Source organism: Takifugu rubripes, chromosome 19 (assembly GCF_901000725.2).
Source record: "Takifugu rubripes chromosome 19, fTakRub1.2, whole genome shotgun sequence".
NCBI classification, from domain to species: Eukaryota; Metazoa; Chordata; class Actinopteri; order Tetraodontiformes; family Tetraodontidae; genus Takifugu; species Takifugu rubripes.
In genome coordinates, this window is record NC_042303.1 from 8,590,863 (window position 1) to 8,613,279 (window position 22,417).

Genomic DNA, 22,417 nt, shown 5'->3' on the forward strand with positions numbered 1-22,417 from the left:
CCCAGACACGTCTGCTGATCGCGCTGTCCCGGAGGGAGTCTCTCTCCGGGACAGCGTTGGTTCTTTTATTAAACTCAGCACAAGACACAGTAAAAGGCGTTTCCATGGTTACCTAGTTTACATCAGCTCAGTCACGTTGCACATATTTTGGCTATATCGAAGCGGCCCTCAGCCTGTGCACAGGTGCACAGCCTTGAGAGCCCTAACCCAAACAGATATCACACATTGTTATTTTGCTCTCTTCACAAACAAGCTCACATAAAGTTTCCCAGTTTACCCCAGTTGATCCTTCTCACATTATCCATGAAACTACTCTACTTTAATTAAAATAGCTATAGCATAAAAGACAATTCGCAATATTTTACAACAGTACGCGGGTTCCCTTTTTGATGTTCCATGATGGGTCTTGTGAACCATTCTTTGTCTGACCATTCACCTACGACCAATCTGCCTTGGGAGACCCTACCAGGGGCAAACTGCCCCGGACAGCATAGCTCCCAGGCTCATTTGGGTACGCAAACTCCTCCACCACGATAAGGTGATGGTTCACGGAGGAGCGGTTTGTAATCAGATTAATGGTCGGGTTTGTTGCTGAAGACACGCTCTCACGTTGACTGTAAAGGTGCCATTTATAATCCCGCCAATACACTTTTGCATCGTTTAAAAACTTCCCAGTGTTTTTTTTTTTTTTTAATGGGACTTATTTCAATTTTTGACTTATTTCAAAAACATAGCGTGCATATAACAACGCCCTCTGTTTATAATGTCATCAACAGGAAAAAGCAATATTCTGAAATTAACATTCATGACACACACAAAGCTGAGTCATTTTTATTTTCCAGTTATTCCATGGCTGAACTGGTTTGGATGTTGTTTTGAATGTGACCCTCAGCAACACCGATATTTGCTGCTTCCACTAATGTCAGACTCCCATTATGCCCTTCCAGGGAGAGGATAAAAGACCACTTTAGGCCCAGGTATCGTCCCCCCTTTCATCTCCTTTCAGTCCGCAGCACAATTCTCGGGGTCTTTACCGAGCGCCGGTGTTGTCCACCCTCGTCTTTCTCTCACTGTGCGAAAATTAAAAATCCATTTTCCATCACGCTGTTCTCGTCCGCTCATGGTTCTGAAACCGACTCCTGCGGCTACGTGATAAAAGAGGGATCCTAGTGGGCTTTTTCATCAGCCCTGATTCCATCTTCGCCCAGGGACCCACGCTGCACCCCCCGGTGGTAATTCTGCTGGCAGGAACATGCGTTTCGGGTGTGCTGCTGTGAATAATCATTTTCAGCAGCTGTAATGTGCTGACATTGCAATAACAGTTTAAATTGCTTATTTACATTCACCTCGTCTCGCCTCAACTGCTCTCACCTCTAACACCTTTGCTTTAGCCCACTATGTTAGGCCAGTTAGCTAGAAATTAGCCAAATCCTATGGAGGTTTAACAGGTAATTCATCCAATGCAATGCACCCTCTGGTCCAGTTTTTAATCCCTTAATCTGACTATCCTCGTCATCCGGATGGCCCCATCAAACCCTTGTGTGACTACAAAGTTTACTTTGTAGACTTTTAACTTTACAGATGAAGCTCTGCCGCTGATTTCTGATCTTGCCGGGGAGGTGGAACCCCTCCATTGTTCTTCTGGAGGCAGGTTGTGATGGACTAGTGATGATAATCTGCAGCCCACTTTCTTTCAAATCCAGTCACATCAAGACATGCCCACACATTCCTGCTCTGAAAAGGAGCAGAGCTGCATTCAGATAACGCAATTGTCTGATGGTATCGTTCTCCTGCCCGCACCCAGTCAGAACTTCTAAAGATCAGACTAATGGACACTGTTTCTTAGAGCACATATCTGTTACCTTCCTCATGAGGTGAAACAGGTTTCCTTTTTTTGAAAACAGATAAAAACCTTCAAAAGGTTGTAATGGAAGAGCAATGGAAGAGCTGCCTGAGCAGCTGAAGGTCAATTTTAGGTGTTCAAATTGGTCAAATTGATGAAGTTGTGGCAGTGGCCGAGGTATAAACACGTTCCTCAGGATACGGCACTTAAATGACAGTGATTCAAAACCTGTTTAATCCTGCCTAGATTGTCAGTCGTCATGTGTGTAGGCCCATCAGATTAGGCTAACAGGTGGAGACCGTTCAAATCATAAATACACCAGCAGGAACATGCCCTAATTCCAAAGCTTGCTTTCTTTCTTTCTATATTACACATATGCTTCCTACCATCTTCTGCAGACTGCAGCTTATTCCTAGTCAGGAACACACACACACTGGAAAGGTCACCAGTTCAACAGGACAAACACACCATCGTGGGAGGGAGCTGCTGAACCTGCGTAGAATGTAATATGTTGGCAGATCTTCCGTCAACAGTTTATTAAGCAGGTTGTCGCTCAAGAACATCCATTATTGATACTAAACAAGATCATTTTTTTGGTAAATAAATTACATTTGGTAGGAGCTGAGGACAGGCGCAGAGCCCTGAGCCCCACAGAAAGGAGCTAACAGGAAACGTTCGGGGTTGAGCACCAGCAGAGCTGCAGAATCACAAGTCAATTATAGCTGCAGACAGTGGCGGCGGAGCAGAACGACAACGTGACAGCTGTGGGGTTCACAGGAGAGACCTCCAGGTGACTGTTGTTGGGTTCTTTAATGCTGGATGGCATCAATAAAGTCGTTAGTTATTATAATCTGGTGTCTGCTCATTTTCTTCTACCGCAGCCTCGCGTGTGTGATTCTATCAGCAAAGATCAGCAGACAATAAGCAGCTTTTAATGCTCCTCTTGGTACTGGAACAGGTTGACTATGAAGCGACAGCGGTTGTTTGGGCCTGTTGACACATCCCACTGATTGTTGTGATTGTTTATATGCTCAATATTCTGAATATTCTCCGACCGGCTCTGGGTCACAAGTCAGCAGTGCAGTCCAGAGCCTCCTCAACTCCAGCTCCCCTGAGCGATCATCAAAGCGCTCCGGAGCTGGATGGAACTGTGCCCCCCCCCCCCCAGAGTCGTCACGACCATCTGCTTCTCCCCTTTTAAACACCCCACCGCAGTTCTCCGCCACCCCAGAGGCATCAAACAAACAGTTTCACTCCACCGCTGAACGTAAATCCCAGCTTTTCCGAGGAATCTTTTCCATTAGTTGACAGGGGCGATTAATTCACCTCTGTCTTCACAGAATCACCCGTCTGACTCTTTATTCCTGCTCGCAGGTGGCAGCGTCAGCTCACACCTGCATACCCGAACGCAACACCCTCATCTAACTACACAAGAATTCAACTGTTTTTATTTAACTGAGGACTAAGCTTTAGATAGATGGGCGACGAAAGGCTGGAGCTGCTCGATTAAAGATTTTGTGATTACAGCAAAGCCGTCTGAACAGTCAATATTGGTGATAAATAAGCAGCAGCGCTGCGCTAAAAGCCAGTAATTACAGAGTGGATCAGCGGAGCCGAGAAGCTTAGACACCAGCAGGAGCATATGTCCTCTCATCAGGTCCAGCTGCTGTGTCCAGCGCGTCCATCGTCCCTCGTGAAGGTCAACCACTCAACAAGGTCGTGGAGCGGGACTTTAAGTTGACCTGAAAAACTGTTGGCAAAGCAGAATCTGAAAGAGAGGCTGCTAGTAAAAAATAGAGCCTGTATTGATGTTTTTATCAACTAAGAAGCCTTTTAGTTTATTAAAATCTCCAACCGAAGTGACACCGCAAGCATAAAAATGAACTGCCCCACTTTGGTCAGCAAACCAACAAAAAGGATGACTCGTCCATGAAAGGTTAACTGAGAATGTGATTACTAATGACCTTTCATAGGCACACACACACACACACACACACACACACACACAGGCACGTTTTCATGCAGACCCGCTGACATTTTAAAAACAAAATCTGATATTTTTTATCAGATGTTGAAGGGATATTTGCTGGCGGCAGCAGACGATTCTCCTCCGCTGAACATCTGGCTGGTCACACCGGCGAGGGGCCACACAGGCTGAAAGCCTTGTTAGCGGACTGAAACACTGATTGAGCAGTCGAAGACGTTGCCAGGCGCTGTTGCGGCGACGTCATTTTCCTTTGATGTGAGTCCCTGATCAATAAAACAGACAACATGCGAAGCGATGCGAAGGGCTTCATCACCCAGGGTAAAATAGCCGGTGTCCGTCATACCGACATTGAGTGACTTCTGGTTTAATTGTCTGTGTGTGTGTGTGTGTGTGTGTGTGTGTGTGTGGGTGCGTGTGTGTGTGTGTGTGTGTGTGTTTAGGATCTACATCATGAAACATCGTGTTTGGACAATCAAAGGTACTAGCTGATGAGGCTGACTGACGGAGACGCTCAGACTGTTCAAATTGGAAGAAGCCAAATTGGCTCGACTTTTTAGCCAAACCTAATAATTACGAATGATTTTCCTTCCCGGCAGAGAATTTTCTTTCCTCCGTCTTTAAATGCATCAGCATGTTTCACTTCTCTAATCTTGCGTATTAGCATCCACAGGCGCCTTAAATAATTAAATGGCTCACACTTTTCCACATCGCCCCTCTCAGGAGAGAGCGGTTTAAATCCATATAGATAATCAAGTGCGATTAGCATCACATCAATATTTAACAAACTCTCGTTCTACGCGCGTGCGTCCTTGTCTGGAATCATGAAGGAAAAGCTGCTTCCTGCACGTTCTCCATCAGAGGCAGGCGGGCGACGCAGCAGCAGGTCCGGACAGGCCGTGGAGCGTCGGGGAGGAAGGAGGATGGGAGGAAGGCTCCATCCATCCATCCCTGGTGGCTCATTATTAAGTAGAGGCCCATCAAATCGATAGCTGTATCGTTCCGTGTCGCGTGTTTAAGAGGCTGAAGAGGAAACTGCTATTTCCTGCAGCACCAGCACCGACGGTGAAGACACAGATGTGGCTCGAATGTTCCCCGACTCTGGTTTCATCTGTCTGTGTGTTCATGTTGCTCTTTGTTCTCTCTCTCTCTCTCTCTGACCTTCATTGTTACACACACACGTTCTCACCTCCCATGATGCTCCCTGATTCATGTGTGTATGGGTAAATATTAGTGCTGGACTGATTGCTGGTCCAGCGCCGGTGTGGTAGCCGTATTCCTCTAGCTTTCATCGTTAGAGGACTATACGGCAACGTGAAGCTGTTGTCAAAAGGTTGGAGTGAAAACATGACCTGCTACCTGCTAACATCCCAATAATTATTGCACTGCTTGGCTGAAATTGTCCCGTTCCGCTTACAAATCCTATTAATTTGTCAATAATAAGCAGCAGACGGCGTGAACGGAGCACCCGAAGCTCAAGGCAGTGTTTGGATAATGCGGGTCCACATATACTGTCGTTTAACTGGTCACAGTAACTGTAACTATGTGTCCTGTCTCATCCGAGCAGAACTGTTTTACAGCCTGATAAATGCTCCGTCGCAGGAGAGGAATAAGGAAATGAAGAGCAAATCTATAAGCTAGTTTTTTATTGGCTTGTGTGGTAATATGCAAAGTTGGTTTTTTTAAAAAGGGACAACCCCAAATGACTCAATGCTGGAAAAACGTCTATAATAAGCAGATCCAATTTTGTGTGTTGCTTGTTATTACAGGAAGCTAGAGGCTAAATCATCCCTGCAGAGATAAAAAAAAAAAAACATATCCAATTGCAGCATTGTGAGATTGTTTACCCTTTTATGTTGGTGACATCAGAGCGTGACACATGAAAGACGACTTCTCAAACGAGAGCGCTCCGGGGAAACACGACACAACACGTAGGCCGACTTTTCTCAAGAATAAAACAGAGAATTCCACTGTAATGAGGTCTCATAACATGTTATATCACGCTTGATGAACTGCACCCTCAACCGCTCATTTGTCTCATCTTCAAGCGATCACAACAATCCCCAGATTAGATTAGTTTTATTCTAATAATTACAATCTCTCTTCGGCTGCACTCTTTTGAGCATTGGGGCGTTTTCAGGAGGCGGCGGAGCGACCAGACATCAGTCTGGTATGTGAACAAAAATGTTTGATATCATTTATCAAACGTCTGAATCTGCAGGTTTACCGCCCCCCCCCCCCCCCCTTCCTTATATCTGCAGCCAGGAGCCAGACTGAAGCTGGGGAAGGGAAAGCAACCTCAAATGTTCAGCACCTGAACTGAAGATTGTGAGTCATTTATGTGGATCTGCTGCTATTAGTGTGTCTTAAAATACAATCTAGGCCGGATCAGTGGATGAAGGTACTAAAGCGATGTCATCTCTCATTACTGGAGCTTCCCTGTCCTTTAAACAAGCTGGCAATTAAAACGGAGAAAGAAATGCGCCGACAAAGTTGCTTAACTTAAGAGTTTGCCTGAAATGTTTAATAGAGTCCCTCGTTTACATGTGGGGGGGAAAACAAAAGCAATTCATCGACACCAAGTGGATGGCGTCCACTTCCAGGAGAGAGTCGAGGGCTGACACCCAGGAAGAGGTGGCCCTTTATTTCCGGGCTGGGCTGCAGCAGGAGGAGGAGTGAGGTGATCTATAAAGAGGGAGAGGTGAGGAGACGGAAGGGGCATTAAAGGAACTCCCTTCAGCTGTTTACGACACATCAGAGATGGCGTCCAGGGGCTGACGCTGGAGCATCCAGGCCATGGACGCTGCTGACAGGTGATTTCTCCACCTGCCGATGCTGCTTTTGCCATAGTTCACGTCCTGCGTGGTGCTCAGAAAGGATGAGGGCCTTTTTAATTTGCTGCGCTTTTATCTGGGCGACCTTCCAGCAGAGCAACATGCAGCTTCCCATACCTGCAACAGGTAAGTTCAGGCCAGATAACGCTCCAACAGAGGAAATAAATCAAACTGTTTATCCATTAATATACAGCAGTACAGAGAGATATCAGGTTCCAGAGTCCAGCGAAAAAGGAAGTTACAGTTTTTGCCCTGGATTAACCAGGAAAATTAATGATCAGTGACATTTTAATCAGTCACAACAAAGTGTTTTCATTTCTGCAGGTCGGCTCTAAACAGGATGTCACATGACCTACTGTAAATGATTGTGGGAGCATCCCATAATCACACTGTGTGACAGTTTCTAAATCATAATATCAGGGCTAATGGGAGGGACTGGCTTTACTGCGGTTTATGAGTGCGTTCAGGCTGTCTGCAGCCTATTAAGGGAATTCTGTAGATATTTTTTTAATCTGCTAGTTTTAAGAATCAGTTGCCAAATGATGAGACGCTAAATGATCTCTGGATGATGCCGAACTGGCCTTCCCGTCCAGGTTTGAGCTTCATCTTGTTTGAGAAACTCCCAATTCAGAGGTAGAACACGTCCATAGATGCTCCTGCAGTCAGTGGAGAATTAGTTCATTAGCATACAGTTTTGGATCAGCAGATTTTAAAATGCAACACCAAATATACCTTTTTCTGCCTATTATAATAGGCTCATGCAGGTTTAAAACAGAGAATGGGATGTCCAAAGCTTCTATTTGAGTGGAAATGACAGCACACGCATCAAAAAAGAAAAGGGAGGATATGAGCCAAAGTTCTTTCCCAAACAGTTAAAGCAGCATAACTCCTGTAATTTAACAACCAATTAAAAATAAGAACATGATAGTGACCGACACTAAACAGGTGTTACAAGATATATCATGAGGTAGTTTAGTCTCAGGATGTATAGCCTAATCCAAAAGCCTTGACAGGTGTACCGATGACCCTGTGACAGAAACAGGAATAAGTAAACACAACTCCTGGATTCGACCGGTTTCCCTAGAGAATATTATAAACAGTTCAGATATCTTTTGTCCAGGGACCTTTATTTAATGATCCCTTCCATCAACCTCTGATGAGGCTTTAATTACAATCATTACATCTGGATCTTTACAACCCTCTAACGATCAGAATATAAGACTGCAAAATGCTGTAAAGCCAAAATGTTGGCCACTTGTTTAGAGAACATTTTGCCAGGTATTCGTACAGATCGAGTAGGGTTAATGAAAAATAGAGCATGAACAGATAATTTGCCTTCCAAGTGGAAACTGTTTACAGGAACATGAGCACAAATTTACACAGAATAAGATCATAGAAAGAGGTTCTTGGACCCCAGTAAGACGAAAAAGATCAGGCCTTGTTGTGGTGGAAATGTCAAAATGACGCTGTGCTACATTGTTGGTGAGAACCGAACACTTCTGGGTGTTTTTGTACATACTCTAAGTGATTGTTAAGAACAAACATACCAAAAGGGAAATTCTCTGATTTCATCGTTGGGGTCAGCAAGATGACGGCTGATTTACTTACCTCTGGTATTCTATTTGTATTTACTCTTGTTTAGTTTACTCATTTTATTTAGGTATTTTTCTGTCTCAGAACTTTGGCGCCTTGATACTTCATTTATGTATAAAATCCATGTTTGCTTTTTTAATGAAGTAACATTGTGTGATTGTCATGCACAAAATTAAAAACTCCAATTAAAATCTAGAATTTTCTAAACAAAAACTGACATTTCTAACAAAAACCTTGGATAAACATAATTTATTGGTTAGATATTAGTGGCTAATTAATGGCATCAATGTGAAATGATTAGTCCAGTTTTCAGAATCTGCAATAAAGGTGAATAGGCTCCCTCAGTTCACTTAACGTTCATGTTACACATTTAGCTCCCATGTGATCCATTTGATCTCCACAACTTCACAAAATGATGCGTTTCTCCTTTTTCTTCCAGAAGCTAACTGCTGCGAAGGGGACATCCTCCTCTTGCTGGACTCTTCTGGGAGCGTAACAAACTACGAGTTCTCACGCTTCCTCCACTTCTCGGCCACGCTTCTCCGCGTTTTCTCCCTCGGTCGAGGCCACGTGCGGGTCGGACTCCTGCAGGTGGGCACGGAATCCAACCTGGAGTTCGGCCTGGACGCCCACACTGACCAGAGGAGCCTGCAGAAAGCCCTGGAGAGGGTGCAGCAGCTGCAGGGAGACACCAACACCGAGAACGCGCTCAGGGACGCCCAGCAGCTTCTGCGAGCGGCAGGTGGGAACGTGCCCAGAATCTTGCTGTGGCTGACAGATGGTGCCAGCCCTGGAGACGTGGGCCAGGTGATGTCAGAGCTGAAGGCAGAGGGAGTCTTTGTGTTGGCTGTGTCTGCCGTGCACGGCAACTACCGGCTGCTGCGGGACGCAGTGTCGCCGCCTTCGGAGTCGCATCTCTATGTTGTGGACATAGATGACATTGAAATCATCACAGAAGACCTGAGGGATGCCATCATTAGTATGTGTGTGTGTGTGTGTGGGTGTGTGTGAGAGTGGGTGTGTGTGTGTTTGCTATTAAGAACCTAAATACTCGTTCTGCTCTGACTGTTACTATCATTTATCATTCACGTCTTTCATATTCTCCAGAAATTATTCAGGCAAACCGCCTTCAAGTGGTCAACTTGACCCCCCGCACGGCCACACTTCAGTGGCGCCCCCTGCTGACAGCAGCCACTGGTTACTATCAACTCCAGTATTACTCAGTCAGGAATCCCGCCATTGGGAGCCTGCAGTATCTGTCTGGTGACTCCATCTCGGTAGAACTGACCCACCTGGTTCCTGATACCGCCTACACAGCCACGCTTCTCCCAGGGCCCAACCAGAGGCTGTTTAACGCCCTCTCTGTTAACTTCTCCACTCCCTCTGGTAAAAGAATTCTCCGCTTTAGTTTGTGATCCTCAGGTTGTGCTGCTCACCAGCTCCCTGCCCCTCTTCCCGCAGAGGTGTTGGGCCCCACCGTGGTGTCTGTGCCAGACTCCGGCCCTTGCCACATCCGTGTGGAATGGGGGCCTCCGCAGGTAGCTCAGGTGCTGCGATACACGGTGGAGTACAGTGCCTTTCCCAGTGGACGCGTCCACATGCTGACCTTGCAAAGCCAACAGAACTTTTCCTTATTGACCGGGCTGGTACCGGCCACTCAGTACCTGGTGACGGTCAGTGCTCTGTACGCAGGTGGGAAAGAAAGAGCCATGTCTGTGAGGGCATGCACTAAAGAGGGTATGTTGGTTCAGAAAGGTTGTGGTGGTTCCTCTTCCCCTTCACCGTTTAGCATTTCTTTTTTTTCTTTTTTCTTTTTACAGCAACAGCAGCTCTGCCTGCCCTGCTGGACCTGCAGCTCAGCAAGGTGCCGCAGCAGGATCTGTGGCAGGTGACATGGCAGGCCCATCAGGAACACCTAAAAGGCTACTGGCTGACGTGGGAGCAAGATAAGCCCGTCGACTCCATCTCAAAGCCCTCCGCCCTCTACTTACCTCCCACAACTGGAGCAACTCACCTGTCGCACGTGTCACCGGGCAGTCGGGTGTGCATGTCTCCGGTGTACAGCTCCGGCCGTGGAGACGGGATCTGCTGCTCCGCAGAGGAACCCTCGGATTGGCGCAGAACATTCCCTTAAATATGCCGTAATACACTTTAAATGACTGAAATTGATGATTTTTGTTGTATTTAAATTCAAGGTTGTCCTGTGGCATGTGGAACTAAGTCAATGCTTATTTATGAAAAGTATGTGTTAAATTATCAATGATGTCAATCCCACCTAATTTTTGACATTCATGAAATATATGTTATTATCGTGAGTGTATGCATTGCTGAGGGTCTGTTTTATAACAAACCCATATAGTGCTTCTCTCATAATAATAATAATAATCTACCTTCGCTGATTTTCTTTCATTATTTAGCTGTTTATACTGCCATCTTGTGGTTATTTAATATTATTCAATGACAATCCAAATCAGACCGACTGAAAACATCACATTTTAAATTATATTACTGACTTAAAATATTCTTTAAAACAATGTATTGAAAACTAAAAGTATAATTCTGTCATATTTGAACTACCGTAGCTTATTTGTCCAGCATCTGTTTACTAGAATAATGATTTATAAGATTTATTTTTTAATCTAAATGATTACCCATTCATTGAACTGGTTACTGGTTGTTTCATGACATTCCAATGAGATTGAAACGTAGCTTTTTAAGAAAAAAGGATAAATGGAGGGATTATTAGTTGATTCATTAACTGGTTTAATACAAACACTTGTGCTCTTAAGTTTTGAACTTTAAGAAAGTGCATCTATTCATTTTGTTATAAACAAGATTAATTTATAACAGAGATGAGAAACTTTATGAGATTAAATGATAAAATCAGATTAATGATAATCTTTGTAGTTATTCATCAATGACGACTTCCACTTCCCACAGGAGGATGGGCTAATAAATGAAGTTGCAAAGGAAGCACTTTTCAGGGAAGCAGATAAATCCCTTGTGTTTTATTAAACTGCATCTCGCGCTCCCAAAGCATAAAAGCTATTGCTTTTAGCATTTTGGAGGCACCTGGTTGGCAGAGGCAGCTCTACTGCTGTGATGACACGGTTACCATCACCACCGGACCCTTCTCTGACTGCTCTGCATGAGCAAGCGGAGGTCCTACATGGGTGCTTCACAGAGAAACCGCTCTTTTCTTGAGAAACTGGATTCCATTCAAACTTTGAACAGTAAAGTAAGGATGGAGCGTGCGTCAAGCTGTTAAAAACTGTTTCAGTGACAAGAGTGATCATGGCGGTGAATTCCATGGATGAAGATGACATGGAGCTCGTGGGGATGGGACTTCGTGTCTCTGTGTCCCCTTTTCAAACGGCATTTTACATTTTCCTGGTGTTAATGGGAATTTTGGGCAACGCCACTGTGGTGGGGGTGATTGGCAAGAGCATCATAATGGACCGAGGTGGGGGACGAAACTCGGACATCATCATCGTCAACATGGCCCTGTCCAACCTGCTGGTTTCACTGATGAGGAACATGCTTCTGATCCTGTCAGATATAGGACTGGAGGTACGTCCCGGACGCAGGTGGTAGATTTCACAACTGCTGCAGATGAGAAGATGCATGTGCTGTGGTCTGTTTCACAGATGTACTCCTCCAAAGAGTGGTGCCAGTTCCTCATGGGTGTCTGGGTGTGGTTACGGTCAGTAAACGTGTGGTCGACGCTCTTTCTTAGCGCATTCCACCTGCAGACGCTCAGGCGTGTGGCTCCCATGGCTGTCAACGTCACTGGGTCCCGAGGAGCCCCTAAGATCCTGCTCATGAATATGTTCCTGATCTGGTTTATCAACTTGCTTTACTCCATCCCTGCTCATGTCTTCTCCACCAGTGGCAACATCAACAGCACAGAAGTGAGACCGTGGAATTTTATTTACATTATAACATAATCTCTTAAAAATTCAATAAAGATTGCAAAGGTGGCGCTTCTTTCACCTTTCTTCCATCATGCACTGACTGAACTCTCTTCTTCTCCTCTCCCAGACCTTAATGCTGGTGAGCAGCACAACACGCCCCCTGCTGGGGTGTATCTGGAACTTCCCCACCAGGTTCAGCGGCCTGGCCTACGCAACCACGTCCATGGTGCTCCATGAAACTGTTCCTATAGTCCTCATGGCTTTAACCAACCTGGGCTCCCTTTACACACTCTACACCCACAACGGGATGCAGAGTTCGGTGCAGGATGCGCCCGTCATTAAACGGGTGCCTGCTGAGAGGAGAGCGGCCAAGGTAAAAGCCACATTTGAAAGTTTAATCCACATTTCATCAGGTGTTGACTCCTCGGACCTGTTTTTTCCAGGTGATTCTAGCTCTCATCATGCTGTTCATTGCATCTTGGGGAACCAGCATCATCTCTGTTAACTATTTCAACTACAACCAAGGCTCCTCGGCGGAGTTTCTGCTGGTGATCGCTCGCTTTGCCAACATTATCTTCATTGCCATGTCTCCTGCTGTCCTGGCAGTCGGTCACCGAGGCCTGCGGACTTTCTTCAAATCTCTTCTTTCCCACTGACCAAAAAAAAAAAAAGCAGCTTACCGACAGTACAGTTTTTAAAAACATTATGTTTATGGTTGTACATAAACGCATTCAATTTCAGTATCTGCTGTTTCCACCAATAAAAGAAATAAGGCAGTTTGCAGGTTTGTCTTTTGTGACAGATGAAACGATGTTTCCAGAGGCTGAATTCTTCAGTCTGAAGACATTTTGGATTCTGTTTTTCAGGACATTAATGCTTCAATATACTTGACAACAAATGATGCAGCACGTTTTGCTCTGTGCAAGGAATATATACATTTAGGCTTTAAAGGTTTATAGATCAAATCTGGAAATATTTCAGTAAATTTATTAGTTACTGTGAGAGATCAGAAGCTAATATTGTGGCAAAAACAATGGGAATTCAGCTAAATCTTATATGCCAAGGCAGGCATCTCTGTAGTACTTTATTGTTTATGCTGAACAAAGGAAATAATTTTTGCTGCTCTTGTGTTTGGGGGATCATCTTCACTGCGGCCTTTAAAACACTGACACCAGCCCAGCATCATACTGGAGATCCTTCGCCGTAGCTTGCTGTGTCCCAGAGCCACCACCATGGGGCTGAACCCCACAAACAGAGAGGCAGAAAAGTGAGCCACAGTCAGAAGCCCCTCGGCGTGGTGTCCTCCGTCATGGTTGTAATATGTCACCGCGGCGACCTGCAGCACCCAGCAGACGACGAAAAGCGAGACCAGCAGCATGATGACTTGCGCCGCTTTGCGTTCGGTGGAGAGGTGCTTGTCCAGCTCCACGTGGGAGCCTCCAGGCTGGCCGCTGGACATAACAGCTCGGATGTGCTTCGCCAGGGCGTGCAGGGTGGCCAGGTTGGTGCAGACCATCAGCACCAGCGGCAGCACCTCATTGAGGGCCAGCGAGGCGGAGGCGAATGCGGAGCCCTGCTGGGCGGTGGGGAACTCCCAGATGCAGCCCAGCAGGGGTCTGGTGGTGCAGCTGATCACCATCAGTTCTACAGTGGCGTTCCCGTGCACGTGAGTGCTGTAGATCAGAGCTGGGATAGAGAAGGCCAGGTTTAGCCCCCAAACCAGCCCTAAAATCACCCACATGCGCCGCCTCTCACGCCGCTGCATGTCAGGCCCCATGTAGAGACGCTGCCGTTTGAGGGTGGTGCAGTGGAAGATGCTGAGGGCCAGAGTCAGCCAGCAGCCCACAGCCCGCCACCACACCCACAGCAGCATGAAGACCTGGCACCATCCTGGAGACAGAGACACATCCGAGCCCAGGTCAGACACGAAGATGGGCACCGTGCGGAACAGTGAGGTCAGCAGGTTGGCCAGAGACAGGTGCACCAGGATGGTGTCAGAGAGCGGGAGCCTCCGAGAAGCACTCTGAAAGGCAGCCTGCAAAACCTGAACCAGAACAGACCCCAAAATAACACTGACGTCTACCTCAATCAGCACATCAAACATTCCACACTATCTCACCACATGGATGACCAGGAAGTTCCCCAGGATGCCAGAAAAGACCAACAGTCCAAATAAAATAGCATCTACGGTGAGGACCTCAGACATGGCGTCACCTTCCACGGGGCGACATGGTTCCTTTCTCTGCACCTCCAATGGGGAGATGCTGCCGACGGCTTGTGTTTTATATGGACAGAGAGGCGAACAACAAGATGATGTTACTCATCCTTTGTTGCTGAACACACTCAAGGTCAATTTAGCCTGATGTCGGTGCATGACTCGGCATTTTCCCCCTTCGTGGGTCACTGCAGGTTTAATGCTAACCATCATTTATTTCCATTGTGGTTGCATGTGTATCACCAGTCACACAGCTTAGTGGTCTTGCCAGATCTGCTTCCTTACTGGATGTATTGAGAGCAAAATTTTGACAGACAGGCAAAATTTGGCTGCTTGACAGTAGAACAAAAGATGGATTGGATTGTACAGCGGGACGACAAAGGAAGGGTTTAAAAAGAGGCTCTATGTTATCGAATGATAAACAAACACAAAAATACTCAATGTGTCAGTAATTTATAAAAAACATAATTATTTTTTGCTGACTTATTCTTGAAAAATATTATCATTTCTAAAAAGGACAGCTTTGATTTCTCACATTTCCCTCTATTTTCTTGCCTTCTCGATCAGCATTTAACTGATTTGCTGCTTTGACGTTGTTGTTTTATCCACGAAGGAAGAAAAAGCCAGACTGAATCATTAAAACACAAGGAAGACTTTATTGACTCTTTAGCTTGTATCTGTGATCATCATGTACGCGGCGGTGCCATCTCCAAGGAACAGCCTGTTCCACTGACGCAGCACTTTTCCCCTGATATCAGCACGCTGCCATGATGCCGTTTGTTTACTGGGCTGCTTCTCTCATGGGGGCGAGTCTGTTATTGCTTTGTATTATATCACGTAAGCGCTTAAAATTATTATTAAATTACGGTTTTCTCGGATGAGGCAGCGGTACCTTTGGGTCACCATTTTCAGACATTACTGCAGCCTCCTTCTCTTCTGCATACCCAGTATAGAAACGCCCAACACTCACATCAGTGAAACCTCGACACAACTTAATTTGCTTCTCTTTGCACCGCCTGTTGCAGATGCACAATTGCACCAACAAATCGGTGAACTGATATATCTTTTTTGTTACATTTCTTAAAGGCGTCAGCTTAAAACGGCAGCAAGAGTGAGATTCAAAGGAAAGCTTTGAGAACTCTTGTCAAAAGTATTGAATGCGTGTTTGTGTCTCTATTGTGTATTCTAGATTTCCCATTAGAAACCGCTGCAGGACCAGCCGAACTGCAGCCCTCGGACCGTGCAGACTGGTGGGGATGAACCAAAAATAAAAAATATCAGATGGTGCAGAAAGTTCGGCTGAAACGGTGCATCTGTTGTCCGCACCGCTCCTGTTGTCTCTGTTCTTGACACACACCTGGAGCGCTGTGTGGGATGATGACTCACACACCAACTACTGATGACCACAACTATTTTGTGCACGCACCCACGCTCCCAAGCGCGCTACAGCTACATGAACTCTCGGCGTCAGAAGCCTGCACGCGGGGCCAGGCGGAAAGAAGAGCGCAAAATCCGGCGACGCGGCAGGACGACTCCATTCCCACCCAGACAAGTAAGTGTTGTTGTTCGGGAAATCGGGAACCTGCGCCAGCTAACAGGCTTTGATGCAAAAACGACCCTTTATCAAGGTCATACTCGGATGTCTGACTGGCTGCATGCCCTCGTCATTAAATGTCATTTCTGCCGCAGAAGCGGACCCTCTCCGACCCTCCATGGATGCTTTATCTCGATTTGTGCCGCCTAATCCGTGTGCGTTGAGGCAGAGCTGATCTTGTGCCTTCGGTCGTCGCCCATATGATTCACTGTGACAGAATATAATTCGACGACAGGAAGTGACATGAAAAGCCTACAGTCTCTGATCGCCTTGTCGGCGCTCCTTCTGTTCACGTCACACCAGAGAGCCGCGTCTGGTCACAGCAGCCCAGCATCATCCACGCCGTCCCCATCATCGGAGGAGAGGGGCAGGAATAACTTGGGGACGCCCCAAAACTGGGTCAGCGAGAGTAATCGCAGCATCTCTTATGGCAAACAAAGCCACGGCAGGAGAACATCAGCAAAGCCTGAAGAAACAAGCAGGACTTCTTCAAATACCAGAAAAGGCATCGTTTCTACTGTGATTCATGAAAGCCCAGGAGCAGGGGCGTCACCACTGTGTGCCTACAGAGTGATGGAGGGGGGAATCGGGGGAAAGTTGTGTTTTCGTCACACACTGCATGGCTACAAGTGTCATAAGGGAGACTGCAGGACAGTGTTGACTATGGAAAACCTGGTGGCGAATATACTCATCAATGGCAGCGTGCTGTTACAGTGGCAGCAGGATAAAGCGAACACAGCCGCTGAAGATGGCACAGCTGTGGGGATGAGCAGCAGGGGACCTGGGACAAATTTAACAAAAGAGGAAAGACTAAGAGGGGGCGCTGTTGGTGGGCATGGCCGCAGACGCCGGGGCTATGAGCTGAGCTGCTGGTGGAATGGAAGTTACACTCAGTTCGAGTGTGCCGGCGTCCTTCTTGGACCAGGCTGCAGAGACTTCCTCCTGACTGAGCTGCATGAGAGGATCCCTTACCGCATCTGCCTGCGCTCCCTGGCTCGTTCCAGTCCACCTCAGGAAGTAGACCGGCAGAACTGTGTGGAGTTCACCTTGTCTCCATCTGGGATGCAGGACATTGTCATTGCCATGACAACAGTGGGGGGAGCTATTTGTGTGATGCTGGTCATCATTTGCTTGCTGGTGGCATACATCACAGAAAACATCATGAGTCCTACGACACAGCACACGTACTCCTACCGCACCCGTACGCATCACTGATAAAATATCTAACGTTCCCCACGTCAACGTCTAATCCCTCCTCACCAGTCATACTTATTTCCAGTCAGCCATATAATGTACACATGTTGTTTAAATAGAATTGAAGCACAATCTACTGTGGCTCTGCAAATAACATGCCTTGTTAACCTCTGCAATGATGCACTGAACCAAAAGTACTGAAATAACACAGGAGTTTACTTTGTTTTTTGTTTTGTTTTTAAATTAATCGCGTCTGTCAGTCTGTGTAGTGGCAGCTTATATAGAGCAATACAATGACATGCTTGCACCAGGAACAGTGGTCGTTTACCAAATGTGCATTCTGGGTACATGTACAGACTAGTCTTGTTTTTGTCCCTAACATGAGAAAATAAAATTTAACAGTGACATTAACCCATTTGACTAACTCACAATGTTTTTCTCTGTTATTGGCAGACAATTGACACACATGCTTTGTTTTTTTTTAAATGGCAGTCCCGTCTGTTGCTGATTCTCTTCTTACTGTGCCATTAGAATGCCTGTGTCATGGCTTAATAAATTATAAAGAGGTCATTTCTAGACGTCACAGTTGTTCTTATCTTTGTGTTGATAATCAATTTTGCCATCACTAAGAATTTATCAAGCATATATATTTATGCAAATATACAGTATATCCAGACTGTAACAAGTAAACGGCTTCTGAAAGCATGAGTACACAGAATATTCCACAGACCTCATGTTTACCAGAAGATATTCAGGGGGGTTTAATATTGATTCTTTAGTAACAGAATTGCAACTTTAACCTTTGACCAACTTTAACCTTTAACCATTTTATAAAGACACGGCAAAGGTTAAAAGTGTGCGGCATCACGATGCGTCTCTTGAACAGAAGGGGGCGGTATACGCTGGTAACGCCGGGAAACCCGGAAAGAGGAAGAAGGCGCACAAACGGCTCCGCCATTTTAACTTCCTGCCTAGTAGTAGCCGAATCAAGCACGCAGTAATAGTTGTCGTCGATTTTCTTTACTTTGCGTAACAAATTGGGGTTTTCGAATATTCTTTCCTCACAGTACCAACGCTATTAATTCGTCGTCAGCCGCGCGTATTTGTTAGTTCCATCCAAGAGAGTCGCAATGCCGAGCCACCCGCTGCGTGTAGCGGTTGTGTGCTCTAGCAACCAGAACCGCAGTATGGAAGCGCACAATATTCTCAGGTAAAGATGACCCAACGGGAAAAGAAGATCGTGGAACCAACGATGAAGTGATCGCAGTATTTGTGGTTTCTGGGTCGTTCTTTGCACCGATCTTTGGTGATCATGTCTCCTCCACCGGGCCCACCGGGTCCAAGAGAGTCGCAATGCCGAGGAACAATGGACCCGGCCCTGCGTCCTGTTCACAGTCTAGCTTATTTTTCACACGGTGTATCTGGCTGTCATATGTATTTTATGCCAGATGATTATTATTTTTTCTTTTTTGAGTGTGAGAATCTTTTTGGAGGGGGGGGGGGATTCTTTGATTATGTCAGTTCTTAATTTCACCCCCACAGCGCCCCCTGTAGAAGAGAGGGTGCAAATGCACCTTAGATTCTAGGCGTTTGATCCACTATCATCCAGATTTCATCTTTAGGAAACATGCGCCTGTAGTGCGGTGCAGTACCCTGGATTGCCTTTGGTTATTAGAAATACATCTGGTTATTCCTATCATCAAGGGGCTTGTCCTCATAGTGGCTGCTGCTATTCTACTTTAATTCTTTCCCATTTGTTCTTAGTGTTCTAAAATAGAATTGATGGTGTATTTGAGGGTTCCATCATCTATTTGATTGTACTGCATATTTGAGCTGAGAGACTTTCAAATGTTTTGGAAAAGCCGGTACTCAAAATAATTAGAAACGTGGTGGTTGTACATGTATCCAAATCCAGCGAGATGAGGCAAAATGCAAGTCACTTTGTGTCGCCTTTGTTTTTGCTGCAAATCAATATGTAATTTGCTGTCTTATTCTTTTCGTTTTTTTGCAGCAAACGTGGATTTGACGTACGATCATTTGGGACGGGGTCTCATGTGAAGCTACCTGGTCCGACCCCGGATAAGCCAAATGTGTATGACTTCAAAACAACATATGTACAGATGTACAACGACTTGGTCCGCAAGGACAAGGAACTGTATCCCCTTCTCACGCACTTCTCCACACATTCGCACACGCACACAATTTGCATCAAAAACTGGACGCCAGTCAAGTAAACATGGCCCATGCATTCTATAGACGGGGCTCTTTCTTGGAGTTCATCCAGTGTGGTGACTTTTGGACAGCACAACACATGGGACTGCATCAATGGGTAACACACATGCAGGGATTTTAAATCTGTTAGACGCGGTGTAATAAACCTTAAGGACAGTGGTAAACAGCAGAAAGTGCAGTTTGAATATAAAAGGTTGTCTATGAGCAGATGGTTGCTGTTACTAGTAGAGTAAACGTATCGTGACATATATTTCCTTTTAAAAAAAAAAAAAAAAAAAGGTAATTACAACACTGAACAAAAGCTAGCTCCAGGAAAGGTGAAAAAGTATTCAAGCAGGTATGAACATTTTACTGTACAACAATAATGGAAATCTTAAAGGTTTTATTAGACCTTTGACATTATTGGCTGTATTCTAATCCTGCAGTAACCACTTCCCTTGGTATCTTACAATTATCCCCGTGCATCAGGAGCCTGGTGCTAATTGTAGCACTCAAAAGTACCCTGATGTGAAGTCTAGTGTAAATGCTGCAGGTTACAGAGTTCTTCCACAGAGATTCTTTATTTTATTTTCGTACTTGTATTATTGCTGTGTTTTTACTATGTTTCAGGTTGAAATTGGATTATATGCAAATCCCTAAATACCCTTTATAAACGAAGCTTAACGAACACCGGTGCTGAGTGCTTAATATGTGTTGAGCACCCCCTCACGTGGTTAAGGTGATGTATTGCACAATGTTATTTAGTTGTCTCATTCCGATGTAACGTGGGCGGAGAAAAATGTACTCTGTCTCTTAAACATAAACTCAACATTTTGTATTCATGACTTGGCATGGATTTCTTTAAAATTTAGCTCATAGTAGGGGACTGGTTAACGAGAAAGCGTTCACATATGCTGCCCAGAGAACTCAAACCCATCAGAGGAGTGCTTAGTTACTTTAATCTTGCCATACATTATTTGTCAGTGCATCACATGACATAAATATTAGAGTACTGGGTTGCACTGAACGTTAACATTCCCCCCCCCCGGGTTTAAAATTAATGCGTTGTAATATGTCCGTGTGCCACCAGAGGGCGCTGCCGCGCGCTTTCAAAGCCACTCCGTGAAACTGAATGGCCTCATTCATAAAAACGCACTGAATAACCTCAACATGCACGTGTTTGTTACCCATCCAAAAACAATATATCCTGTTGATGAAATGCCCATCTCTTATGAATGCACTGTTCTCTCAGTTGTCTTTCCTGCTCCTTGCTTTTGTTCCTTGACCTCACTCTTCAGATACACACAGAACGGCATTTTGCACATGCTGGACCGCAACAAACGCATTAAAACAAAGCCTGAGCGCTTTCAAAACTGCAAGGACAGGTTCGACCTGGTCATCACCTGTGAAGAGAGAGTCTATGACCAAGTGGTGGAGGGTGAGGTTTCTCTTATTAAATGTGGCTGTGAATGATAAATCAGAAACTGCAAAAAAAAATAAAAAAAATGTACTTCTATGATCACGATTAGCCCGAGTTTCTACAGTTTCTCCAACCTTTGCTGTTCTTCAGATCTGAATTCAAGAGAGCAGGAGACTCTGCAGCCTGTTCACGTCATCAATGTAGATATTCAGGATAACCATGAGGAGGCCACGCTGGGCGCCTTCCTCATCTGTGAGCTGTGTCAGTGTGTGAGTGTCTCCCACCAACACTTGGTCAATGCCATTGTACATTCACAGCAATTTGGAAAAGAACAACTCAAAAAAAACAACTAATTTTTTAAATGTGCTTCCATTTCTAACCCTGCAGATCCAGCACACAGAAGACATGGAGAACGAAATAGAGGAGCTCCTCCAAGAGTTCGAGGAGAAGAGTAACAGGCCTTTCCTTCACACCGTCTGCTTCTACTGACACACATCACAACTGCAATAAACAGAACCAAATTACAATCAGTTTGTGGACACGCACAGCTCCTCAGTTTACAGCACCGTGCATACGCAGCATCTTCAGTCCAGGACCTCAGAAATGGCTGCTTTTGGACAGGATCGTGATATTTTATTTTATTTTCTCCTCTGTTGAGAGGATGGACTTGCTGCTCTGCCTTTCCCCCGCTGGGTGAAAGGCTAAAGTCGTCCTCCACCCCAGTCATGAAACGTCACCTGTCATCTCCTCAGGGAGGACCACAAATCTCACCTCTGGATCTCTGGCTCCTTCAGAGATCACGATGATCATCTAACTTTATACGGATTTAAATCTCCTGATATATGAATAGATTAATTTGCGCTTATTTGTAAAATTGAATTTCTTTTGAGTGACTGCAAATGTGGAAAATGGAGTATGTTTATGTACAACTATATGTAGATATGGATAATTTAGAGTGTTGATGGCTGAGAGAACCCAAGGATCTGCCCTCATTTTGTTTCCAGTATGTGTTAATATTTAAACACAACCCCCCCCATTTTTATTGTAAATACTTGCATTGTAATGATTTGTAAGCTGTGAGTTCATCTCAGAGTGCCTGATTTTGTGTAGAACCTACAAAATGAAAAATTGACTCATTATTTGCTCAGAAGTGACAAATTCATAGCACAGCAAGACAAAAGAAACCTGAACAGATCTGGAAGATGGAAGACAACAGCTCAGGATCTAAAACATCTGCCTAAACTTTTAATTGAACAGCCTCCTGCTGTTTATCAATCAGGCGACTGCAGATGACGCGAACTCTCGAGATTATAAAGGACAAGGGTGAAGATTCGTCAGTGGGCCATGAAACGTGCAGCTGTGAAGTCTGGGTCCATCGTTCAATCACATTCGATTTCATTTTATTGTATGTACGGAAAATAAAAATGGGCATTTTTGAAGCCATCAGACTTAACGGCGCTCATTTTCCTCTTTGATTACATCACAACTTTATTTCCAGGCAAGATCGTGTATATTTACCTACCCGACACTTCAGTGTTAGTTTAATTTTGCAGTTTAAAGAGAAACACTCGCAAACATTCGCACGGGGGTCACAGGGTCGATGCTGCAGCGATTT

The 22,417-nt window shown here is 45.3% G+C and overlaps 5 protein-coding genes across 6 annotated transcripts; 4 read left to right on the forward strand and 1 right to left on the reverse strand.

Moving 5' to 3' along the window:
* Positions 1–6,163: 6,163 nt before the first annotated feature.
* LOC105417821 (von Willebrand factor A domain-containing protein 1) lies at positions 6,164–11,226 on the forward strand. Its single transcript, XM_011613829.2, has 5 exons — positions 6,164–6,787; positions 8,694–9,233; positions 9,362–9,640; positions 9,716–9,991; positions 10,075–11,226. Exons 1-5 carry the CDS (start codon positions 6,706–6,708, stop codon positions 10,386–10,388), a joined length of 1,491 nt encoding a protein of 496 aa, XP_011612131.2. The 5' UTR covers positions 6,164–6,705; the 3' UTR covers positions 10,389–11,226.
* Positions 11,227–11,359: 133 nt separating this feature from the next.
* Positions 11,360–12,947, forward strand: LOC101065011 (olfactory receptor class A-like protein 4). Its single transcript, XM_011613827.2, has 4 exons — positions 11,360–11,824; positions 11,902–12,165; positions 12,296–12,541; positions 12,612–12,947. The coding sequence occupies exons 1-4, from the start codon at positions 11,549–11,551 to the stop codon at positions 12,822–12,824; spliced, it is 999 nt and encodes a 332-aa protein (XP_011612129.1). The 5' UTR covers positions 11,360–11,548; the 3' UTR covers positions 12,825–12,947.
* ora4 (olfactory receptor class A related 4) lies at positions 12,750–14,421 on the reverse strand. Its single transcript, XM_003973264.2, has 3 exons — positions 14,288–14,421; positions 13,252–14,212; positions 12,750–12,820 (listed from the first exon to the last, which is right to left on the reverse strand). Exons 1-2 carry the CDS (start codon positions 14,372–14,374, stop codon positions 13,253–13,255), a joined length of 1,047 nt encoding a protein of 348 aa, XP_003973313.1. The 5' UTR covers positions 14,375–14,421; the 3' UTR covers positions 12,750–12,820; position 13,252.
* Positions 14,422–15,169: 748 nt separating this feature from the next.
* On the forward strand, positions 15,170–17,741 carry fndc10 (fibronectin type III domain containing 10). 2 transcript variants are annotated; one of them, XM_003973265.3, is made up of 3 exons: positions 15,170–15,432; positions 15,573–15,935; positions 16,281–17,741. In XM_003973265.3, the coding sequence occupies exons 2-3, from the start codon at positions 15,783–15,785 to the stop codon at positions 17,190–17,192; spliced, it is 1,065 nt and encodes a 354-aa protein (XP_003973314.2). In that variant the 5' UTR covers positions 15,170–15,432; positions 15,573–15,782; the 3' UTR covers positions 17,193–17,741. The 2 variants fall into 2 exon arrangements, with proteins under 2 accessions (XP_003973314.2, XP_029682403.1); XM_029826543.1 differs by having other exon boundaries at positions 15,170–15,935; positions 16,073–17,741.
* Positions 17,742–18,094: 353 nt separating this feature from the next.
* Positions 18,095–22,255, forward strand: ssu72 (SSU72 homolog, RNA polymerase II CTD phosphatase). Its single transcript, XM_003973224.3, has 5 exons — positions 18,095–18,381; positions 19,183–19,326; positions 20,681–20,820; positions 20,953–21,071; positions 21,190–22,255. The coding sequence occupies exons 1-5, from the start codon at positions 18,302–18,304 to the stop codon at positions 21,289–21,291; spliced, it is 585 nt and encodes a 194-aa protein (XP_003973273.1). The 5' UTR covers positions 18,095–18,301; the 3' UTR covers positions 21,292–22,255.
* The last annotated feature ends 162 nt before the right edge of the window (positions 22,256–22,417 follow it).